Below are 23,937 nucleotides of genomic sequence, written 5' to 3' on the forward strand. Positions count from 1 at the left end.
TGCCAGTTTTTTTTATCGCAAAGACGTTCATGATAATGTTTAGCGCGCGATGTGAATGACGTAGAGCATTGAGTTTTCATGAGCGGGTGGTTTCAATTCACGCACTAAGGATCATTAAATATCTTCGGGAGGAGTTGATTTCGGTGATTTTCGTTGTGCGCATCGTATTTTACGTGAAATTTTGGTTAAGACACATGTATCAGAATGCTGAAATTCGTATACCTTGTCTAGTGGTCCATTGACGTTGAGTAGTGTTCCATTTAAAAAAACGAAGTATGACAGGAAGTCTGCATCACCGTAAACCGAGATACGTGGGCTGGTATAGTTCCACCATCGATACGCTCCGTATTTGTGTCGTAATTTCAGGACACCCTGTACCCGACTAATCCGCACTCCTCGGCAACGTTCCCTCAATCGGCGTGAGTGCGAGACGCGATTGAAGGCTCCCGTTCCCCCCCCCACCCCCTCCCCCGCGAGTTCATTACTCCGCAGTTCATCCGCGGGTCACGATCCGCGGCTCAAAACCGCGCAACTGCCCGGCGTTTTCAATTGGAGATACGCTGTTCTTTCCAGGGAGTGCGCGGCGGCGCTGAGAGAGTGCCTTACTGTAACGATGTAAGTGGGAATCAAAGGCGGCCGAAGCGGAAAGAAATGGATCGGGGCTCAAAGAGGACCATCACGTCGCGGGGGGTGGGGGGGGGGGTTGGGGGTTGGAACCAATGCATATCCTTTCCGGGGCAAATAAACTCGACGGTCGACGTTACCTCCGCCTCGGACCGATGGTTAAGTGGTGATGGAGGGTTTCATGTTTGATCTTCCTCCGAGCGCAGTGCTCCAGATCGTTTCTGAAGCGTAAAAATCCGGTTCCGAGTGTAAAATGCATCGATTTCAGTCGAAGGTAGATGCGCTCCCACGGTCCCGACACGCAGTGCGATGAGTTAGAGGCAGTGGCGTGGCGTGAATGATCCATTATCGATACACTGAAAAAAAATTCTCGGCGTTTTTACCAAGGTCCGTCGGTACCTTTATCATCTCATTTTTTTTACGAATTATTGGTAATTTTACCAAGACAGACTGGTAAGCTTACCTAAAAACCGGCATTTTTACTGTTTTTTTCAGGTAAGAATACCACTTTTATTGGTAATCAATTCCCGGTAACTTTGCCATTTTATCTCGGTAATTCTACCACAGTCGATAAAGATATTGGCGTTTTTACCGGGGTCCAGTAACATTACCGAGAAAGTCAATAATTTTACCGAGATTTCTCGGTAAAATCACCAATTCCATAAATGTTAATTTTACCAAGAAAAAACTGGGATCAAATAGAACCCTGAATTCTTGGTAATTTTACCATTTTCTCAGTAAATACACCGAGATTTTTTTTCAGTGTATTTCCTCATTTGAGTTGTGGTTAATAATCGATCCTTTCCCATAGGTTTAAATGGTAGATCAATCGATATATCGCAAAGCATGTCACGCCAATGGTTAGAGGGTTCCTGGGGATAACAGGTAATGTAGACCCAACAATATTCAAGCAGTATCGTACCGATTGCGAATAGAAGCGGATCCAGCAATTTTGCAACACTGGACTTCCATTTAAACCTATTTTTAAGAATCGATTACTGTCGGAGCACCTGGCCCCTCCAGGAATCGATTCATTCACGTAGGTTTAAAAGGAGAAAAACAACATTGCCAATTTTCTGGATCCGCCGGTGATTTCGAAAAATGCGTATCACCATTGCGACGTGTAAAAACCTCCAATCATGTTTTTTTCTCCTCGGGGAAAACTAATGAAAATATCTCCCAGAAATTGTGTGCGTGTGGGTGTTTTTTTGGAATAATGAAGAAAATTCACGGAATACATCGGTAGAAACTGTTTCTTCGTTTTCCTCTGAAAAACAGCATATGAGCGTAGACCTCCAACGTCGTAAAACTTGAAAAATTTGGAACGTTTTAAAGTCTCTAATTAAGTTTTATTTTCCTCCAGAAAAAGTAGTCAGCTGCCTATTAGCAGTTTTATGTGTGTGTGTTTTAGAATGAGGGGAAAAATTCGCAGAAAAAGACCTTCAGCGTTGCAATCTGAAATACGCATTTCGACTTTAGTCATAATTATAATACATATAAGCTTTCCCACACTCCAAGTTTCCATTTTTTGACCATATTTCGTTCCAGAGATGGACTTACCTGAGTTCCATAACTATTGCTAATAACGGCATGTAATAAACACGTTATGAGCTCGCTTCTTTTTTACAATTTTTTGAATAACACCATAATAATACTCAATCGGTATGAAAATACCGAATATGTATAATAAATAAACATTCACAGCAAGATCATCGGGACACCGGGTGATATATAAATAATTATAAAAAAAACTGATGTAATCATAGCCGTGAATATTGCTAAAGAATATTGTAAAAATAAAGAAAAAAAGACGTTTCAGTCTCAGGCCTTAGTGTAAAAGTTCACCTCTTAAAATGAGGTAGCGTGAACACATCGCTATTCGTCTTCTTGTAGCGCGACGGCCGGAAACGCCCGAAAACTCCTTCAATTTCTCTGATACTTCCTCGCGCGCACCAGAACACGAATAGTTGTATCTCATGGATTGACGCGATATCCGTTTACTACAGACTGGCATGTCTGGCACATTTTGGCTGAAAATAACCCGCATTTTATGTTAAGATATACTAAGTTCAAGACTGGGGGACATTTTAGACTCCATTTTTACATAATGAAGTACCATTTTGAACTCGATTTAAAAACAACGTTAGTGCCATTTGTTGCTTTGTGCGTAGGAATGGATGAATTAATAGTTCCTCATTGCAAATTGAAATTCCCCGCATAAAAAGGAGGAAGTGCAGGAAAATGGAATGCAATTGCAGAGCTTAAAATCACTCATAATTCATTTTCCTCGAAAATGTTTCTGATTTCTATCTCTCAAACCCAGCCCCATTATTCAACGCAACAACTTCCTGAATCTTCCGAAGCCATTCCGAGTGCACCTGAGAGAATCTCGATTGCTTCGCTGAAACTTTTTCCGTGAAACTAACGCTCCGCCATGATTCGCCCCCATTTAAACGCTACCCGTTGAACTCGTTCCATTGATCCGGAGCCCGGTCGGTTTTGAATACAGGATCGCTGTTATGCTTTTCCGAGCCATTCATCAAATATCCGAATCAATCAGATTAGTCTCGTCAGATCGAAACTTCGAATTTTGAGCCGAGGTATTTGAGCCGAGGGTTCGGGGGCCCCGGAGCCGGAACTGCCCGCTAATTACAGGTCCGAGCAGCGTTGCCACGATGTGCGCTGTTTCCCCGGGGCCCCCGGGAGGCGGTCGTGGATTGGCAGGACCGGAGTGTTGTTGCATAAATCTGACCCGCAAACTAATGAATCTCGCGGTGGGGTATTCGAATTACAGATTCAAAGGACTGCCACGACAGCCTATATCTGCATTTCGATCCTTGTTGCCGGATCCTCGTGAAATGGCTGTTTCCGTGCCGTACCCGGGAAACAACAGTATGTGCGAAAAGTAGTGATGATACACGGAGAAAAAAACTTCGTGCGTGGGACCCAAAGTTTAGGTCATATGGATCTCTGAAGTTTTCGGATTGAGCATCCGAACACTTAAGGTCCAGCTGCTGAGGTTTGGACCACACATCTGGAACTTCAGTTCTTACATCTGAAGTACTTCGGTTTTCCCATCCGAAAAACTTCGGTTCTCACATCCAAAAAACTTCGGTTCTCACATCCGAAAAACTTCGGTTTTCACATCTGAAGTACTTCATATGCAAGAACTGAAGTTTCAGATGTGTGATCCGAACATCGACAGCTAGACCTAAAGTGTTCAGATGCTCAATCCAAAAACCTCAGAAATCCATAAGACCTAAACTCCGGGTCCCACGCACGAGCTTTTTTTCTCCGTGATAGAATGGGTTAAATCATTGGAGTCAAAAATGATTTTTTATTTGGCGTAGTGACCAATGAGTTCGTCTGGTATGGACGTGCTTGCCGAATAAAGAAAAGGCTGCCAAAGAAGATGCTTTTTTCGGTTCCTCCTGGGAGGAAACGCTCGGTAAAAGGGGGAGGGGAGGATACTTTATTGATTTGTTCGTTTTCGGCATTTAAAACGAGTTCAGAGCAAGAAAAGTGCAAAAATCAAGAGGACGAGTCCAAATCGAATTCCGCTCGCCGCCCTGGATTCCCGCACTCATCACAAACGGAGAGCGCCAGGGCCCAGGGTGGCTTCACCTCGCCCCCGTGTTACTAGATACGAGTGCTCCGTCCGTCTTTTTGTCTTTGACTCCATTGAGCCACGCGGTTTCTGAGCATGGCTGCCGCGGTATTTTGGGGGTTGAGATCTGAGTGCAACGTGACAACGAAGCCACGAGGAGGGATGCAAATTGCAGCATCCCTGGTGTTCGATTCAGCACACCGCACGAGGATTGAGGATCATGTTTCAATTGTTGCATGTCGTCTGGTCTAATCACTCGGAGCTGCGCGTCAAGACGTATTCACCATTCGGATGCAAATCTTTTGATGTCGATCTCAAGTTGAGCATCGGGGCGGCCTAATTATGGTGGGAATCACAGCCTGCTAAAAATACAGGGTGATCCAGCAGGGACTTCATGCATGAGTCGCACAGAAAAAGAAGAAATCTTGGTTGAAATTCTTCTCCAGCTGTTTTTGAAGCCACTCAAGAAACGCAATTGAATTTGCCATCTTTATTATCAAAGTAGCTTAAAAATTGACTCTCCGCCAGGAGTTTGGTCGATTTAATCATATTTTTTGGTTGGCGCCAAAATCAGCTATGAATATGGATTTTCCAAATAAATTTTAGGAAGGGAAGCAAATCGGTTTCAGGACATTCCGTCAACGATTTCTTGTCCGGGCACCTGTTTAGTCCAGTAATTTACGTCCACGCTTAAAATAAGAAACAGTGACCTGGTCCAAAGGTTATATTCCAGTCCGCATGTAAAATTATATTGCCAATATCGAATTAGAAAATTGAGAGAGAAGAAGGTGTTGTTATGGTAGCTCCTTTTTTTAAATGAAATGTTACTTTCTTCTTCATTTTAAAAACATTATATTTTTAAAACATGGCAAATATTTGTAAAACCTTTTCCAAGCGATGTCATCGATATTAATCTCAGTGAGCCGTATTTGTGTTGAAAGAAACTATACAAAAATAAAAAAGAGAGAAAAAACCAAGGAGGACGCAGTCTTTGGTTTTAACCCACTTTTAAATCGATCTTTTACAGTCAAACACGTCCAAGTTTGAGCGTCTGGTTGCGAATACACCACGCTGCAGCACAGTAAAAGCACAAAACATAAAGGAAAAATTGAAAAGCGTTGGAAATCATTAATTTAGAAACGGGACCACCTTAATACTTTCAAAACACACGTTATATTTTCCTTTAATACATTTTTTTTTTTTTTTTCATCAATTTAAATGAGAATAATCCGTTCAGAGCAGGCAAACATTTCAAAATAATGAGTTGAAAAACGCTGAATCCGCGAGTTTAAATATTAGAGCCTAACACAGAGCGAAATGCGCACTGGCGCCTACAAACCTAACGGGATACTTCACGCGTTGCGCAATGCGTGGAGTATCCCTGTTAGGTTTGTAGGCGCCTATGCGCGTGTCACGCTGGTCGCCCGGCGCGGCGCGGAGTGCTACGGCGTTTCAAGCAACTGTTTCGCGACATAGGTGCTGCACAGTATCATACGAGATTGAAGGCGGTCCAACGTATCAAGAATGACAAGCTTCCTTTAAGGGTACACAGCTTTCCTTGCAAAATAAATCATGATACTACGTTACAAAAAGAAAGCGGTAATCTAAAAAACTCACTTAGTCCTAGCATCCGTAACTTTTAGCATAATTTTTTAATTTCATTAGAGAAAAATGTGACTCAATTTAGGCAGACAAATTATTGAGTATGCCGTCAAGAAGATTTTATTTTGAATCAAGAATAAAATAGCTGAATGAAAGCGGGTTTCTGCTTGATCTAAGTGACTTTTCTTTTTATTTAAGCATCCTTTTTTCTCTAAACAGGCATTATTTTCTTTATTGATTTATAAGGAAATCTTTTCGGCGGTAAATTTGAGCATATTTCTGCTTAAATCACGTCAATTTTTCCTCTAATTAAGTTCAAAAACCATGCTAAACATTACTGGATCCAGATACTAGGACTTAGCAAGTTTAGTACAGCTCTCTTTTTTTCATCGTCACTCGATTTAATTTGCAAGGGAGCTTCGTGCTTTTGAAAGATGCCATCAATCATGATACGTTGGGGTGCCCTCAATCTTATATGATACTGTGCAACACCTTCATGGCGAAATAGTAGTTTGAAGCGCCGCGGCACGCCGGCGCTGTCGCGAAGTTATAGTACACAGGAAAAATCTAAGAGCCTTTAGCTGAGGAAAATCAAAAGGTTCATCCGTTCAGGTGTAAGAGGATGGGATTCTCTTGAAAGATAATTAAGTCCTGTTGCACCAAAGAGGTGTAGAGAGTTTTGGTGAATTTTCCCTCATGGAATTGACGCCAAAATAATCAATTATATATTTGTTCCCGCTTGGCCAAACAAAAAACGAGCAAACCCACATTCCTCCAAGACATTACACATTTCATCCAAAAACGTCGTAAGCAAATGTTGTTTGTATTTACATGTCGACCGATTAACTTTGGGTCTCAATAATTGATAAGTGGACCAAAACTCCTCTGCCGTAAAAACGCGTGGACTTAAACTACTGGAAAAAACAAGTGCTCGGACAAAAAATCGTTGACGAAATGTCCTATAACCAGCAAAGCTTGTGTAAAACGGGGAGCATAACTTCCAAAAACTTTGAAATAAGTCCCGAAGTTTATCGAAATTGACCAATTTTTTCACAAACTGGTCGAATTTAAGATGATCGATGACGAGTGAATATTTTTACGCTAAAAACCAACGTTACCAATTTTGATTACATCAGAGATTGACCAAGATTGACCGGAATTGGTCAATTTTTATTAGGTTTGAGGCCTTTTTTGAAAAGTTTGGACCTGTCGCCGTCTCCTATAAATATTCAGGTTTACCTCATTTCAACAACTTAAGTCCCCTTAGCGTGCTGTTTGACCCAGCGTATTTTTACAACTCGCTGCAGATTAGCTCGCTTTTACAAGCTCAAAAATAATTTTCATGCAACATTGAAAAGCCGTCCATGCTCAGCCTGCCTCAGCGACAGAGATCAATAGAGCACGGTCTAGAAAAATGGAAATTGGACTCGCAGAGGAAAAATAACCTGGCTGACGGATTTCCTAGGGGTTGACAGACTCGGTAGGGAGAGAAGGAAGCGAGTCTGTGAGAAAAGACCGAAGATACGAAAAGCGGGGTTGCCAGATTGCTCGGTGAACCGTTTTCTTCATCTCGTTGATTCAGAAAAGTTGGAAAAACCGTTTTCAAAATTGTACCTTTGATGATCGAGTAACATACGGAACATGATTCTGTCCTCATTGTCAAAGTACCGTGCCTTGACAGTCGCAGAAAGTCAATAAATAAATTATCGTATTATTGTAATAACCAGCTTTATACATTAATACAAGATCGTCACCCCTCAAAATATTTGGATTGCATTTTGCGATAAGGAACCAAGAGTATATTCCAATGGTGCTGGAATTGTGCAACTTACGTTCTTCGCGATAAAGTTGCTGAAATCATGCAAAATATTAAATTCACCAAGGTAATTTTCGTATTTAATTTATAATTTATCGGAGTAAAGATAAAACTTATTTAGACGATCAGTTGATATTTGCAAGGAAAAAAATGCTGCACAATACTGGCGACACTGGAATGCTCTCGTTTCCATTTTGCAAAATGCAATCCATTCAGTGAATGGTTGTTTTCACTGAATTTAGAAGTAAAAACTTAACATCCGAAAATTGATTTTATCATGTTTTGATTACGTTGAAGATTCATCTCCTAAAGTATAACTTCATTCTCAGTTAAACTAATCAATTTGACCCTTTTATGCTCGAAGAAATCATCTCCTAAAGTATAACTTCGTTCTCAGTTAAACTGATCAATTTGACCATTTTATGCTCAAAGGAATCATGCGCAAATTTTTGGCTAGGTGATGCGCTGCGCATCTGACCCTTTCTGCCGATCGTAGTTATACAAGCAGTCTTTTAATTTTTACATCGAAGATATCGTCGTCATTCTAACGTGAGGGCGTATTTCAGTTTCCAAGTGACCTCTGTATTACGTATAAAATCATGCTTTCTATGGCTCATGTGGAAATCGACATACGCCGATATATTTATAACCGTCGACGGGAAAAGGGATCCACTCCACTGCTCAAACTCAAAAATGAGTCATTGAAATCAGAACTCAAAAAGAGTGTTCTACAAATATTTTGGGACAGGGAACGCTGAAAAACAAACCAAACTGGAGGGAAGGTAGTTCAAAGCTCCAAGTTCAAAAAGCGTAGTTCCGAGGAAAAGTTCCTAAAAATTTCAATCTGCTTTGTTTTAATTACTGGATTATAATGCGATTTAAGGTCTTCTAGAGGCAGGAAACTGAACTTAACCACTTCCAATTTATTCTTCAAGATGCAAGAGTATGTTTTCTGTCGAAATCTGAAAATCCTGTTTATTGACATAACTCGACAGGAACCGGTCATTTTTTTCTCCGTTGGCTAAGAATTCCTTCGCTGTCTTTTTTAAATAACAAACTAAATCGCCCTGATCTTGCAACGCCGGGAAGCCGGAACGAAGGAGTGATCAATCCAAGAGGAAAAAAATGAGTGGCGAGTTGCCAATACGGCCGGCGAAACGTGTAAAGATAGACCGGAAGATGTAGGGAAGTAGAAAGGCGAAATTCTCTTACATTTCGTTTGATTTCGATTGATGGACTGATTTTTAACCGGACTTGTGGAACTAACCATGAGTTTCTACGAGTTCTATTGTAGTTCATCAGTGTGAATGTAGAATTATTCCAATTAAAATTTCCGATCCTCTAGCAGGAGGATCATTCATATAATACGTAACTCTCTAGCTCTGATCCTGCGATACTGCGGGAGGGTGGGGAAAAGGGGTTACGTAACTTCTAATGCTGTATTTTTTACTTTCTCGCTCCCTTGCAGGTAGACGATGTATTGTCATCGCGTAAAAAAGAAGATAACAAAATCGATCATTTTTAGGCGTTTTAAAAAATCATACTAAAAAAATGTATGTCCGTCTGTCCGGCGTCCTTGATTTATTAGTTTTTATTTTTATTTTTTTAATTATCTATTTTAGTTTATATTTGTGTGTGTGTATTAATCTTTTCGAATTGGGTCGCCGTTGAACCAGACGATTCGTTCAAGCCAGCGAAATGAAACAAAGAGCAGAAAGAATCAGCTTAACTTGATCTTATTTGCTGACGGACAGTCATCAAGCAAAGATGAGCAAAAATAACGAAAAATAGCTTCGGAAATAACTCCAACAGCATCCAGTGACGTGGCGTGAATGGTCGATTATCGATGTATCGTGTATCCCCATTTGAAGCTGTGGTAAAGAAGCGTTTCTTAAAGTGTTCGTCGCGAACACCCTGTTTATCGATTCTTTTCCATACGTTTAAATGGCATACCAATCGATTTATCGCAAAACACGCCACGCCACTGACAGCATCAGTCCGAGGTTTCAAGAGTATTTTGTCTCCGACCCGCTTCTCTATTCCTGCGTTTCAGAACCGAACAGTAGAATGCAATTACGTAAAATTCGAGGAAAATTAAACCTCGCGAAGTTTTTCCCGGGGACTCATTAGCTAGCACCAACTTCGAGGAGTCGAAACTGAACGCTCCCTCCGAAAACAGGTCTAAGGAGCCCGGGCTGAAAACGCGGCTCTTGTCGCCTCACCCCTTCCTTCCCCGCGACTGCGCCGAAATCCGCAGTGCTGCTTATTAGACGCAGCGCCCAGAATTGAAACCTCTCGATGCACCTGCAACTTGGGAGTTCATTAATTTTAATGTCGCCGAATTCGACTAATTAATCGAGTCAGCTCGTGTGACATCCGCGGATCCTCGCCGTACCCGGAGCCTGAATTAAGAATAAGCGAAACGAATTTGACGCTCGTTACAGTCCCGGTTCGGGGCCGCGTTTTCAAATCGCGCATAAATTGAGGTCTTTTTCGGTGAAAGGGTGCAAAGGCTTGCAATGCTGCTGAAATTGTGCACTTTTTTACGGCGTTTGCGGTAGATGTACTGGAAAAAAAACACATTGGATCTAGAGTCCAGACTTATGAAAATATTGACAAGAAAAAGGACTCTTGATCTAATCAGATTTAAGCTTAAATCAAAAGGAAATCCGCTCAAATTAAGAGGCTTGGTTCTTGATTTAAGCTTAAATCTGATTAAATCAAGAGTATTTTTTCTTGTCGATGTTTTTAATAGTCTGGACTCTAGATCCAATGTAAAGTGAGAAAGTGAGAAATAGTGATCCTAATCCTTCCAATAGTGAGAAAAAACTCGGAGCAAACTCAGGGAACGAATCGTAGTAGAACTGACGGATAAGTTACTCACAACTATAGAAATACGTTGCACAATCCTAGGAGCATTTCAAGCCTCATCCTCCCTTTTACCGAAGAATGTTTCAATTGTTGAAAACTCTTGCCGGAGTAAAATGCCCCAACTTAAAATAACATGGGTGTTGGTGCATAACATTCATGGTGAAATAATAAGGAGAACAAAGGAAAATGTACACTGAAAAAAAATTTACGGGCGATACAGACGTACCGTCCGTTCCGGGTTGAAAGGCCGAAAGCTCCGGGTGCTTGAGCCGTAGCTTTGATTGATCCGGGAGCCACGCCCGGAACTTTCGGCCTCTGAGCCTGGAACGCAGACGGCACGTCAACGATAGACCGTAACGTAGCTTCCACGGCCGGATTTGTATTTTATATTTTTTTTATTTTTTTTTCCAGTGTACGCGTTGAAAACTTCCAAAAACGGTTTGCGGGAATTTTTTGAAAATAATTATCGGTAACAAGTGTCAATGTCATGATACTTAAGACTCCTCTGAAAATCTTAAAATGCAGTTGACAGTAGCGCTGACGTGCCAAGAGAAAGCACCGTATGAGCATTCAAATTTTGCCGAATTTCCTCTCAGAAATTATTTTCTGAAGAAAGATATGAATATGTTTCCTTGAAATTTACAGAGATTTTAGATCAAATTACGAACGAAATCCCGTGAAAAATTGGAAGAGACATATTCCCACATTTCCCTAACAATTCGTGATTTGTCGGCGAATTTTTGGCAGCGCTTGATGGCTTATACGGTGTTCTTCTTTACCACGGCTAAGCGCTTTAGTGACTAGAATTCATCGCAATTATTTCTCACATCCGATAAAAGAAGGGACTTTTCACTCGTCTTTCTTCTAAAAATTTCCCAAGAAGCTATGTTTGGGGTTTCTGATACTTTTTTTTTTTAGAGTTTTTTCACCGCGAGAAAACCACTGTGTTATCCCTTATAAAAGTTACAAATTTGGGTATCAACCGACCGGTAAATTGGCGAGAACTGTCATCGAAGACGAATCGCCTCAAAAGCAGAAGGTGTTTCCTCTTTGCTCCTTCTAATGAATTTGGCTTCGCTGCCGACATTCGCTGAAACAGCAGCCTCGGCAAGAGTCCTGCCAAAAGCATGTCTCGCCGATCCTCCTGGCGAACGGTGAACTCAGCCGTTTCCAATTCAGACTCTCAACCCGCGACTTTCCCCTGACTTACTCCTGCAACGCCAAAATGCCACGCTAAACTCCAATTATTCATTGCCACCAATGCACACGAAATATTGCGATGTAATGGGTTATCTCGATTTTGAACTAAAAATTTCAAGTATTGTACGTATGTAAAATTTCGGAGGAGCGAATTTTACTTTTTTCTTTTAATGTTGTTTTCAAGTCTTGGTAATTTGTTTCTCCATTTCTGTGTTTTGTTATTATTTATTAAATGGTTAAAGAAAAACGCAAAAAAAAACTCAAAGTGTCTCTTCGAATACGGGTTTAATGCATCCATTTGTTGAAGCATTTTGCCTTTATTTTGTATTATTTATTCATTATTTTGTCCAGTTTTTACCTACGCTATAGAGGAGCACATTATTACTTTTACGGCCAAAATGCACCCCTCATTAATTGGTCCATTTTTGGTTGGCTGTTGTAGGGTATAGATGGAACCTTACTTTTTCTTGGTTTGCTGGCATAGTATCGATGATCAGTCTGCAGTGTTGTTTCGTTTTACTCGCTAAATTTTGCATGCGGAATGATGATCTAATTGAAAATACTCCCGACACGTTTTCTTTTGAACGCACAGAAGTCGAATTAAAATGCATCGATTTAAAAGGAGCCGAGTAAAATAAAAGTCACCCAGAAGAGTGTAATCTTTTACTTTGTACGCACGTAAGTAGGTAATTCAAAAGCAGGCATACCGGAAAAAAACGTATTTGTCCGCAATTCAGCACATTCCTCTCTCGACGAGTGGTAAAATGAAAACTTTATGGAAGGGAAAACACTTCCAGGTAATCGATTTCTCTCCGCGGAGGGAAACACTCAGGTAATCGATTCTCTCCGCGGTAACAAAACTGAATTCGGCTGTATTTTAATTTTATTTGTGTCAATCTGTCATAAAACCAGAATGGAGGAAATAAAAGAGCGATAAGTTTATGCACTCGGCCGAGTAGTAAGCTCTGGAATGTTAGCTTCCTCTACAAGGACGGAAACGATATTCCGTGCGATGAATCGATAATTTACACAGAAAATCTGCCGAGTTGAGCAAAAATGCTGTTTAAACACTCGGATATTGCCAAGTTTATCTTGATTTCGTACGAATTTCGAAAAAACTTGTGATATTCCTGTTAGATTTTGGAGACTATGTTTGCAATTTAATCTAGTTTGATTCTATAAATGTTCATCTTTTTAGTTCCTAAAAAGATGAACATTTCCATTGATTAATTGGGAACTTTCATCTAATAAAGTAAAGAAACCTGGGTCCTATCGCCAAAATTTGAATAGAACGGGCTTATCTGGGGGTCATTACCACCGCAAAAATTACGGAAATTTTCTTAATAATTATCCTAATAATTGTTGTGTTGGAGGGTTGGGGATAGAACGAACTGTGACTAAAAATAAAAATTATGGGAGTCAGAGAGCTTAATGTTCTGATTGTAGAGCAAGATGTCAAGAAAAGTATTTCATTACTTTCCTCCAGAACAAGTGTAGACGAATACCTGCAAGCGTAATCTGTTGAATTGACTGATTTTAATATTAACAACAATCGATAATTTCTCACTGACGCGTTATCATTTGGAAACACTGGAGAAAAAAAACACATTGGATCTAGAGTTTAGACTCTTAAAAACAGCGACAAGAAAAAATACTCTTGATTCAATCAGATTTAATCTGAAATCAAGAACCAAGCCTTAATTTGAGCGGATTTCCTTTTGATTTAAGCTTAAATCTGATTGAATCAATAGTATTTTTTCTTGTCAATGTTTTCAAGAGTCTGCACTCTAGATCCAATGTGTTTTTTTTCCAGTGAAGTTGTTATGAATGCAACGTGCTCTTTTTGGTCAAGTTAAAGTTTTATAACGTTCATTCTGGAAAATGCGCATTTTTCTGGATCAAGTGTGTTTACATTAAGAACTAGAATCCCCAGGAAAGGCAAAAACTAGTGAACCAATTAGAGAGCGTTACAGACATGGTAATACTTTCTCTATAGAGGAATCCTAGGACTCCTAGTTGGACGAACGAAACGAAGCCTACCGGAAGGCGGCCAGGAGGATAGGTGAGGGAAAAAATAAATAAGACTGCGTAACAAATCAAGCGGAGGGTTGGAGGATGTAGGTGGAGGATGGATAAAAACGGTTCCCTTCAAACCGGAAGCTTTATATTTTACCCCGGCCTTGGGGCTGCCAACCTTTCCATGAAATTACTTGTTCCCACACTCGCCGGGGTCAAAATGCGGAATTTCTCAGGAAGATCTGGCAGTTTCGCTGCGGAGCTGCGTCTACAATTCTTCGCTATTTTTCACCTTACATTCCGCAGTTTGCCACTTTATATTTTATGTCTGCTGGTTCTGAGGCGCAGTTGCCCGGATGGGGCTATTGGATTGGTCGTATACGTGCTCTTTCCGCAGGAAATGGACACTTCGTACCTCGCGAGGGTCAGTTGGACTGCATTTTGCGATAGTAGAGTTCCTTCAAATGGAGAAGCAGGACTGCTCGGGTCTTGATGTCACAAACTGCGAATTCTTTCTCTAGAGAAAAAATATTTTAGAGATCACGCACTCACAATCTGAGCAATGTATTCGGATATGAGGCAACAGTTTATATCGGAGGTCAACACTTTTTTTTTCCGAGTGATGATTGATAAAGCGACATGTTTAACATAAAATTTGCTGGATGACGATTGATGAATGTCAGAATGAGCAATTCGTTGGGCCTGTTTTGTAAATTAGGTTAGAATTGCCAAACCAAATACTTGACTCTTTGGTCAACAGTGGTTTAATGACATTTCGACACCGATTTTTTGTCCGCACACCTGGTTCTTCCAGTAGTTTATGTCCACGCGTTTTTTCGGCAGGGGAGTTGCCATAGTACCTTGATTTATTTTGCGAGGAAAGCTCCGTACTCTTGGAGGATGCCTATCATTCTTAAAATGTTGGAGTGCCTTCAATTTCGTTTGATACTGTGCAACACCTCTGTTGTGAAATAGTTGCTTGAAGCGCCGTGGCACGCTGCGGCGTGGCGGGCGGCTGGCCAAGTGGCCAACTCCCAACGCGCATTGACGCCTACAAACCTAAGGGGATACTTCAAGCATTGCACAATACGTAAAGTCTTCCCTTTGGTTTGAAGGCGTTAGTGCGCGTTTCGTGCCGATAGCACGCCGCTCCGCTCTGTGTTCAGCTCTAATATTTAAAATCGCGGAGTCGGCGTTTTTCAGCTCATGATTTTGAAATTTTTACTATGGATTTTCCTCATTTAAATTGATGAAAAAAAATGTATCATAGGAAAATATAAAGTGTGTTTTGTAAATATTAAGGTGATTCCGTGTCAAATTTAATGATCCCCAAAACACTTTAATTATTTCTTTTATCTTTTGGTTTTTTCCCCTTTTATATTCATTTTTGTATAGTTTATTTCAACACAACTCTTATTTTACGCGTGGACGTAAACTACTGGACAAAACAGGCACGCGGACAAAAAAATCGTTGACGAAATGTCCTGAAACCGTCATCAGTCATCATTTGGCGTACTCGGGCGTGACCTCCGAAAGTATAACTTTTTTACCACAGGGAAGATAGCAGTGCAGGGTCTCTAAAATATATTCTCTGTGTTTCTCCCAAAATTCCTCTCTTCCATTCCTTTCTTTTATTCTATTTCTTTCTTGACGTGCTCTCAATCCCGTGGTCCTTTAATTCATTATCTTTGCAACCGGTAAAAATGTATCATTTATGACGGCTTGTCACATTGCGGGATTCTAAAAGAAGGGGACCATCTGGTGATTGATTCAACAAGTCTCATCTCTCAGTATATACGCGGACTCTAAGCATGAAGGAACCACTGTCTTTGCAATCTGCCGAAGATGGTACTACTTTCACGTTTCAGATCAATTAATGAAATTTACAGAAAAATTCCCTAATCAATATTTTTCGGAGAGAGCAATTATCACGAACATCATTTGACTTCAGCCATTGAAATGTCTATTATCTTCAGCGTCAGACGCTGCTATTTAAATCAGTGACCTGTTTAAAAATTATGTAGTGAAGAGCTGTCTCTCCAATGAACGTGACGACGACAAGAAATACAGATAGAAAAAACATTCATATACCTGGTCACTTTAGGGACATCGTGCTCTTGATTAAAAAAGTGTGATTATCGTGGAGAATGAAGCTTTGGGTACGTTTGATGAGGATTAGCGATTTAAACGCTGCGTGTCAAATGCCACGCTTCTCGCATCAAAGCTGGTGGAGGAAACTCTCGTTTTTTTTATTTTTCAGCGTATTGTATATTGGGTCTGGTGCACGCGAGAGATACAGCCAACTGCATACATACTTTCTAAGAGTAAAAACGCTCGAAAATCACGGTATGGCACATCAAACAAGTCTGAAATCCACTCCTTAGCGCGCAATCTGCGTAGTTCGTAACATTTTTTTTCTTTTTTCAATTTTAGTTTTGAAAAGCTGCGCCGTAAACCTCTATTATGTGTTCTTTCGAAAGTAATTTTTCCTGATGTATTTTGGATGAATAACCCGCGAAAGATAATTCTCGGTTTAAGTTATAAAAATTTAATTTTCCATGATTTTAATTTTAAATTTTACAATGAAGACGCGCCACTAAGCTAACATGGTAACAGAACAATCAATTACAGCGCTAGGGTTTACGAAAGAAGACTCCATTTTACATGGTTCTAAACAGTTATGTGCTTAAACTGTTTGTGAAGTTGGAGCGTTTGATGAGGCCATCGTTTAAAGTTTAAAATTGATTGAGAAGGGCATTGTTGCAAGGCATTGTTGGAAATCAAAGTTTAGAACGTACCTGTAGGGTTAAAATAGGTACGTCCCAAACTTTAATTCCCAACAGGGCCTTGGTCAACCATTTTTATACTTTAATTTTCATTTTGGTGGGGTTTTTACGAAAATTCTTCGACGAAATCCTTTTGAAGCAGTTATATCTGTCTTTTCGTCGGTTTTCCAATATATGATGCGAACATTTCTGGAAGAAAGCTTGAAAACTTCTTCTCGTCAATTTTTAGAAAGGTGAGGAAATAACTTTAAAATCGTATAATACGCGGTGCGTGGCAACACTAGAAAGTTGTCGTGTTCAACCCCACGGGTCTCTTCATGAGCTGTTCTCTCAAACAATGTCGTCAATTTGCAGAGTATTGTCAGAGGTGATCCACTTGAGAGGACAGCAAAGACGGATTCAACAGGAAACTGGCAACATTGCTGTCAGAGCTCTGTGAATGAGGAAGGAGTGAGATTAACAGATACTTGCGGATTCGCGAGTTTTTGTTAGGGATGAGGTTTTAGTTGGTCGTGACACACCGCAGTCAACTCAGAATACTTATTTTATTTGCCGGGTGGATGCACATATTACTCTAAAAATGGGGGGAGGGGGGGGGGGTGTCAGCTCCATAACACAGTGACGATTCTTAATAATACGTTAACATTCGCTGCATTGGTGGATCCAGCAAATTGGCAACGTTGTTTTTTCTCCATTTAAACCTATGAAAATGTATCGATTCTTGAAGGGGCCGAGTGCTCCAATAAGAATCGATTATTTAACATTGGTGTAAATTTAGGAAATCCCGTGTTGCCAAATCGCTGGATCCGCTCTTGTCGCTGATGTCTCTCGATCAGACCGTGCCGTCAATATATCTAGGTGGAGCTCTATGATTGGCCCAAGTCATCGAATAAGCCAATCACAGCACCTGCTCTTGATATTTTGATAGCTAGGTTTGATCGTATGACATTAGATAATTTGCACCAGAACAAAATTCAAATCAGTAATAACTTGTGCCTCCAATCAGTTTTTTGCGTTCGCATTTGACTTTTTTTCCCGCTGGAGTATAGGGTCGATTCCGAACTGAGCGATTCAAGTATGCTTAGATAGGTTGGAAGAGGGGTTACAAGCTTTTAAAATTCTTGAAAAACGTTTTAAAACTGACTAGCAAAGCCTTAGCGAAGACTGAGAGAGCTAAGAGTCAAACGTCATCCTTCTTACTTCCCGGGTGACGTTCTTGTAATTAATTTCCCTCGAAAAAATATTACAGGAGCTGAGTTCTGCAGCAGTGACGGTAACAGACGCTGAGTGACACTCTCAGTGCATTCGTCAGCGCAGGAGCGAGTCTGGGTGTAGTTAATTTTAACGACTAATTCAATAACCGCATCTTACGAGTTACGAGTTCCCTCGACGCGTGTCTGAAATGAACAATATTCTTCCACCCACGCCGCGCCGCGCCGCGACGCGACCGACGCATCGTCTGGCTCATCGCAAATTGCCGCCGACAAGTTGGATTACATTTTGCAATAAGGAGCCGTCATCTCGAGATCCTCCGTGGAAGCACTTATATGCATAGGGAAACCAATGGCACATATGTTGTTTCTAAAGTGAGCCAGAAATAGTAGGTCCTTATCGCAAAATGTGGGTCCTATGCTCAGTCGTTCCGAGGGTTTGTTCCTTCTATCTGCTTGCTCATTGTCTTCAACTTTTATGCTTCACTCCATGCATCTTGTTCTATTTTGGAAGTTCTGTAACGTCTGTCCCAGAATACGTACAATGAAATCAATTGGGACAGGTCAGTATCCACATTGAAAATAAAGCATCCTTCGAGGATGAGCATTGGTAGGACTATTTATTTTCACTATTGTGTAGCGCTAACTGTACAATAGTTTTAGTTGCCTGTGGATCACATGATAGACGTAAATATTCAAGGTTCTTATTCGGTATTCTGAAAATTCCCAATTTCTCGTGTTTTCTTCGGTAGGTAGAAGGGTAAAATGTAAGATTCAACAATAAAATCATTTAGAAAGACAAAATTTCAAATTTTCAACCATCATTACTGTAAAAAAGCTAAAATTCCATGGGTTTTACCGAGGATTTCTCAAGTTTCCATGGTTTTCATCTTTCTTTCCTACTGAATTGAATTCTCTAAATTTTCCGTATGATTCTCGTTTCTTTGGCCGCCAGAAGCCCTGTAAAATAATATTCGCTCAAACGCAAAAAGTCTCCATGAAAAGTGTTCATTTTCATTTTTCATTTTTTTTTTTTTTTTTTTTTTTTTGATACGTGATTCAGTCAGTGAAATATATCTCTAATAAATGCTTATACCTTAAAAAATATACAGACGGAACTTTAATGTATTCTACGGTATGATGATGATGTATTGATCTGTGGTCAAAACTACTCCCGCTCTAAACGTGTAAGCTCTCTCTAAAACAACTCATCGCTACGGACGTAAGGCCATATTTCAATATCCGCGTAAGCCCTGCTTTCCATATAACTTTATGTTTTCCGCGGCTCATGCGAAAATAGAGATACGCCCTTTAGTCAGAGGAACGACGAACTATCGAAATTAGGATAATGGTTGTTCCCAACGAACGAGAATTCACGATAAAAACTCGCAAAGTACGAAAGCCCTGCGAAACTTAAACCTTCGAGCGGTGGAAAAGTTCGGTTATCTGCCCGAAAAACTTTCAGCGTCGAAGTTGGAGTAAATGTTTTTACTTTTTTATCGTTCCTCTCAGCTTACATAACTTGGACTTTCTCTTTGAACTAATTCGAGCTTCAGCTATGGAGCCTGGTTATTTTAGGCATTTTTTACATGGTTGCCCAGTTTTTAATTTGACATTGGCAACGTTTGGAGTACAAGGAGGCGTAGGGTTTAGATATTATCTGAAATTTACTCTGGCAACGTAGCACATTACAACAGAAGCGTACGAGAAAATAGCTTGCAATGAGCTTCGGTTTTACGGAGTGAAGATTTGCAAATTAATTCAAAGTACAAATTTTCTCTATGGGAAAAAAGACTCAAAACAAGCTACACGGAAAATAAAGTGTTAGGGATTAACCCCTAAAATTGTTGCACTACCCCACTTTGTTTGATGATATGGGCATTTTCAATTATTTGCTGTAGCACTATAACTCAGGTTGAGTAGTACCGTGCGATGCGCAACTTGTAGGAATCGAAATTGGCAAGGTATTAAAGGCGCCTTCAATCGAGTCGAATAGGCAACGAGCGCTCCGGAGGGTTAAAATAGTTGCTTGGAGCGCCTGATGTTGCGGCACTAGTAATACCGCAATATTTGGATCAGTAACTATTTATTGGGGCACTACCACGATTTATCGGAAATGCCCGTATCATTCAACAACCCATATCTATTTATTCCGCGTATTGACACCAAAGCGTATCAACGGTGATGCTGCAAAATTGCGCATCTCGCTGAAGGTGTTTCAAAGTCTCCGCTCCTAATTTATTATTTTTATACGTTTTTCCATACGGAACAAAAACTCGTTTCACGTGTGTTTTAATGGACGAAGTCCAGTTTTGTAAGAATCTTCGCATAAAATGCAAGGAGCGCTTGCAGTGCTCGATAGAATTTCGCTTTGAAGCTGCCTGCGATTTGACGAACACGGAAAGGACTGAAGGAATGAATAAAACTTCATCCCTGGATTCCGCGCTTTGTATTCATTCAGTCACGGCGATGATTTATTGAGGGACTTCAAGTCGTGATGTTTACAACTAATCTTTCAACGATCGTGCCCACTGTTGCCGCGGTCGTGGAAAATCCCTGAATTCTCCCCAGGAAGCGATGTCAGATCAGAAAATTCCACGTGTAAAATGGCAACGTCGTAGTGGCATTAATGCCCGTCTGAGCTTGCTTCGGGGCATCTTCCCTCCTCCGACGTTTGACGTTTAATCGTTCTCATTGAATGGCGAGCACGATTGGAAACTATCGAGTCCGAGATAAAAACTTTATTCAAAAAAAGCTGGAGCAAATTTTCAACTTTTATCTGCTCGTTTGAGAAGTCGAGGCCATGCATCAGCCAACTAAGATACAAAACTTACCGGGAGCTGCATTTCAGTTTGGAAAGTGAAGTTTGACCGTAGACTCCGGCTAGAGTTTACCTAGACGTACACCAATCTTCATCGAGTCGCTCTGTACTTCATGCCATGAACAGCGAGCTGATTGTTAAAATTTATGTAGACAAAGCTATAGACAAAGAAGCTATAAGGAGTGCGGAGCGATCCTATTGGTTGAATTGGGTGGTTCCTGTAGACTAAGGAAGAAAATGATGGATTAACTAAAGGATCTCTCGTGGGTTGCCGTTAGTTAATCTATTACCTTCCTCCTTTGTCTATTACAATCACTCCCTTCCACCAATAGGATCCCTCCATATCCCTGTTGTCTTCTTTTTCTATTGCTTTGTCTACCAATTTCAACAATCAGCTCGCAGTTAACGCAGTTTGACGCAAGAATCGTTTACCCTGAAAGATTATGGTTCTGCCACCCTGCGCTGAAAGTCTCATTCGAGGGTAATCAGGGTAATCGGGTTTAAATCGAACAAAACAAAAAAAGTATTTCAAGAAATAACAACAAAATTTTTCCGCAGATATATTTATTTTTCAAATACCCAGTCATCACGTTATCTAGAAATAATGGTAGATGGATCGTCGAAATCTAGGCATAAATGTCTCAAAATTATCAATTATCAATATATTCGGACTCTTTTGCTCATACACATGAATTTTCTTTATGTGGGCGCGTTCTGTGCCACGTCGCGTCGTGAAAATGAATGATATTTCTCGATTAGCGATGATTGTCTTTATAATATGCTTTGATAAGGATCTCCTTGAACCTTCCTTAATCACAATGTATACCACACGGGGCCTCCCAAGGAGAGGAACTGTTAACTAACGGATTGATACGACCACGATCCTTACTACATCCACCGGTCCTGTAATTCAACGCCTTGATGTAACTATTCGTGGTTTACGGGTATCCATATTGCTTGACCAAAACTTGAAGGCGCTTTAAAGCGATGCCCAGGCCTCTGCAGGGTGCTTTATCAAGTTCCACATACTTAGCCCTGGCACCCTTAGTATCTCATATTTGAATGTTTGTTATATTGTATTCTAAGATGTGACATTCTCTTGTGTCCAGGTTCACTGATGTACGTCAATCCTTAATCGGGTAACTTTTGGTTCAGTAAACTTTGATAGATAGCTCTGGAGTTCTATCTTGACATTATTAATTTCAGTAAATTTTAGGACTTTAGTCTTAGAATTTTAGTAACTTTTAGGAGCACTTTTTCCTCTCCCTCTTTTCCCCTCTCCCTCTTTTCCCCTCTCCCTCTTTTCCCCTCTCCCTCCTATCCCCCTCTCCCTCTTTTCCCCTCTCCCTCTTTTTCTCCCTTTCCTCCTTTTTTCATTCTCCACCCCCTCCCCTGGATCCACCACTGTCTTAGTATCTCATATTTGTATTTTAGACATTGTATTCTAAGATGTGACGTTCTCTTGTATCCAGGTTCACTGCTGTACATCGGTCCGTCCTTCTTCAAGGAGCCGCCGCCGCAGGCGGACTTCGCCAACGACACGGGGGTGCGGCTGGACTGCGCGGCCGGCGGGAGCCCGGTGCCCTCGGTCTCGTGGCTCTACGGCGACGGGAAGCCGGTGAACCCGATCCCGCAGATCCTCGAGCTCCTCCCCAACGGCTCCATCCACTTCCTCCCGTTCGCCCCGAGCAGCTACCGCATCGACGTCCACTCCAACACCTACCGCTGCCAGGCCGCCAACCTCGTCGGACGCATCGTCAGCCGCGATGTCCGCGTCAGAGCAGGTCAGTCCATTTCATCAATTTCTTTTATTTTATCCTCACTGACTCGGGCCTAAAAAACCAGGGATTTGCTGGAATTTATTCAGGAAAATGAAGACGAAGAGGCAAAAAGAAGAGAGCTCTGCTAAAAATGGTGAGTACGAATGAGAGAAAATCAAAGTCATATGAATAGAATCTCAATTCACATGAATAGAATTTCATCTCATATGAATAGAATTTAACTCATATGAGCAGAATGTCTCTATTCAGTTTTCGCCAACTCACATGACTAGAGATTCCAACTCATATGACTGGAGGTTCCAACTCACATAAGTTCAGCGTTGAATCTACCGTGTCCGATATCTTAGAAACTAATCACCGCATCAAAAAATTATATAAGAACGAAATGTTTTTATTTTTCAAATTTACATACTGTGTCGGTGTCTCCTGGTCAGAAACAGCACTGCTAAACAATTAAAAAAAATTGAATTCATATGAGTTGAACTTTTCTACTCTTATGAGCAGAATATTCCAGTGATATGAGAAGGATTTCTGCTCATATAAGTAGGAAGTTCTACTCATGTGAGTTGGCGAATGCTGAATAGCCTACTCGTCATTTTTAGCAGGGGGAGGATAAAGGAAAAGAAGAACGGAGAAAGATTGGAGAGGGAAATGAGAAGAATAAGAGGTAGAAGAAGAAGATGTAAATATGTAGGAAAAGTACTTTTCCTCTTCGTCCTCTTCTTTCACCGTTTTTCTTCTTCTCCCTCTCCGATCTTTCCCTCCTCTTCCTTATCTGACAATCGAAATAGTTGCTTCAATGCTTCAGTGCTGTTGACATGTTTATTCGTCACTCATAGAGTTTGCTCTGCTCTGAAATGCCACTCCTCCACTGCATATCGTTGCAAAGGAAGCATAATTCCTTCAAATAATAGATTATGCAATTTTATCAACGCGGGAGTTAGTATAGTTGCTTCCAAAGTATATGAACTCAGAATTAGTCTGTCATTAACTCACATTAGAGGACAACGTCTTGCTCTTGTATATGCTCTCAGAAAAGGTAGAACGATCCAGTGAAAGATGGAACTTTCCATAAAATTTACTCACAGCGAATTCGTGTACCTGTAACCGCGAATAATAGTAAGAGATAGATCTTAAATAGATTTTGAATTGAAAACTGTTAATCGAAATATTATTAATTATATATTTCAAGAGTCTTATATAAATAAGGCGCTATGGTATTAACATCGAATAGCAAACAACACCCTCCAAGGTGCCTCGTATGCTCTCGTGTTTTGAGTATAACTTTTTTGAAGGTGCATTGAAATATAGATCATGATTATTTTCATGATTGATCAAGAATCCATTGGTGGAGTTGACTGAAATATAATCGTTGAAGCTGACATCATGTAAAGAAGAATCGGAAATGGTGTATGAGTGAGAATGCTTCCTTCTTTTTTCTCAAAATTGTCACCGTAGCTTCCTGTCGGACTGATAATCACAAATCGCCTCTCCACCGCTGAGCTGATAAAGTTTTCCATTTTATTGGCGCTCTGAGACCAATCAAAATAATTGGGTGGGATTTAATTCTACCAGCTCGCTCGGAAGGTAGAGATGAGGTTT

At 40.7% G+C, this 23,937-nt stretch overlaps 1 protein-coding gene across 3 annotated transcripts in view; it reads left to right on the forward strand.

The window, feature by feature from the left end:
• Positions 1-23,937, forward strand: part of LOC109043763 (cell adhesion molecule Dscam2) — a 310,700-nt gene that overhangs the window by 209,296 nt on the left and 77,467 nt on the right. For all 3 annotated transcript variants that reach the window (XM_019061073.2, XM_019061072.2, XM_019061074.2), the window contains exon 2: positions 22,027-22,338. In XM_019061073.2, coding sequence (XP_018916618.2) covers positions 22,027-22,338 — 312 coding nt within the window. The remainder of the gene's footprint in view (positions 1-22,026; positions 22,339-23,937) is intronic.

The sequence above is a fragment of the Bemisia tabaci genome, chromosome 4 (assembly GCF_918797505.1).
Source record: "Bemisia tabaci chromosome 4, PGI_BMITA_v3".
Lineage (NCBI taxonomy): Eukaryota > Metazoa > Arthropoda > Insecta > Hemiptera > Aleyrodidae > Bemisia > Bemisia tabaci.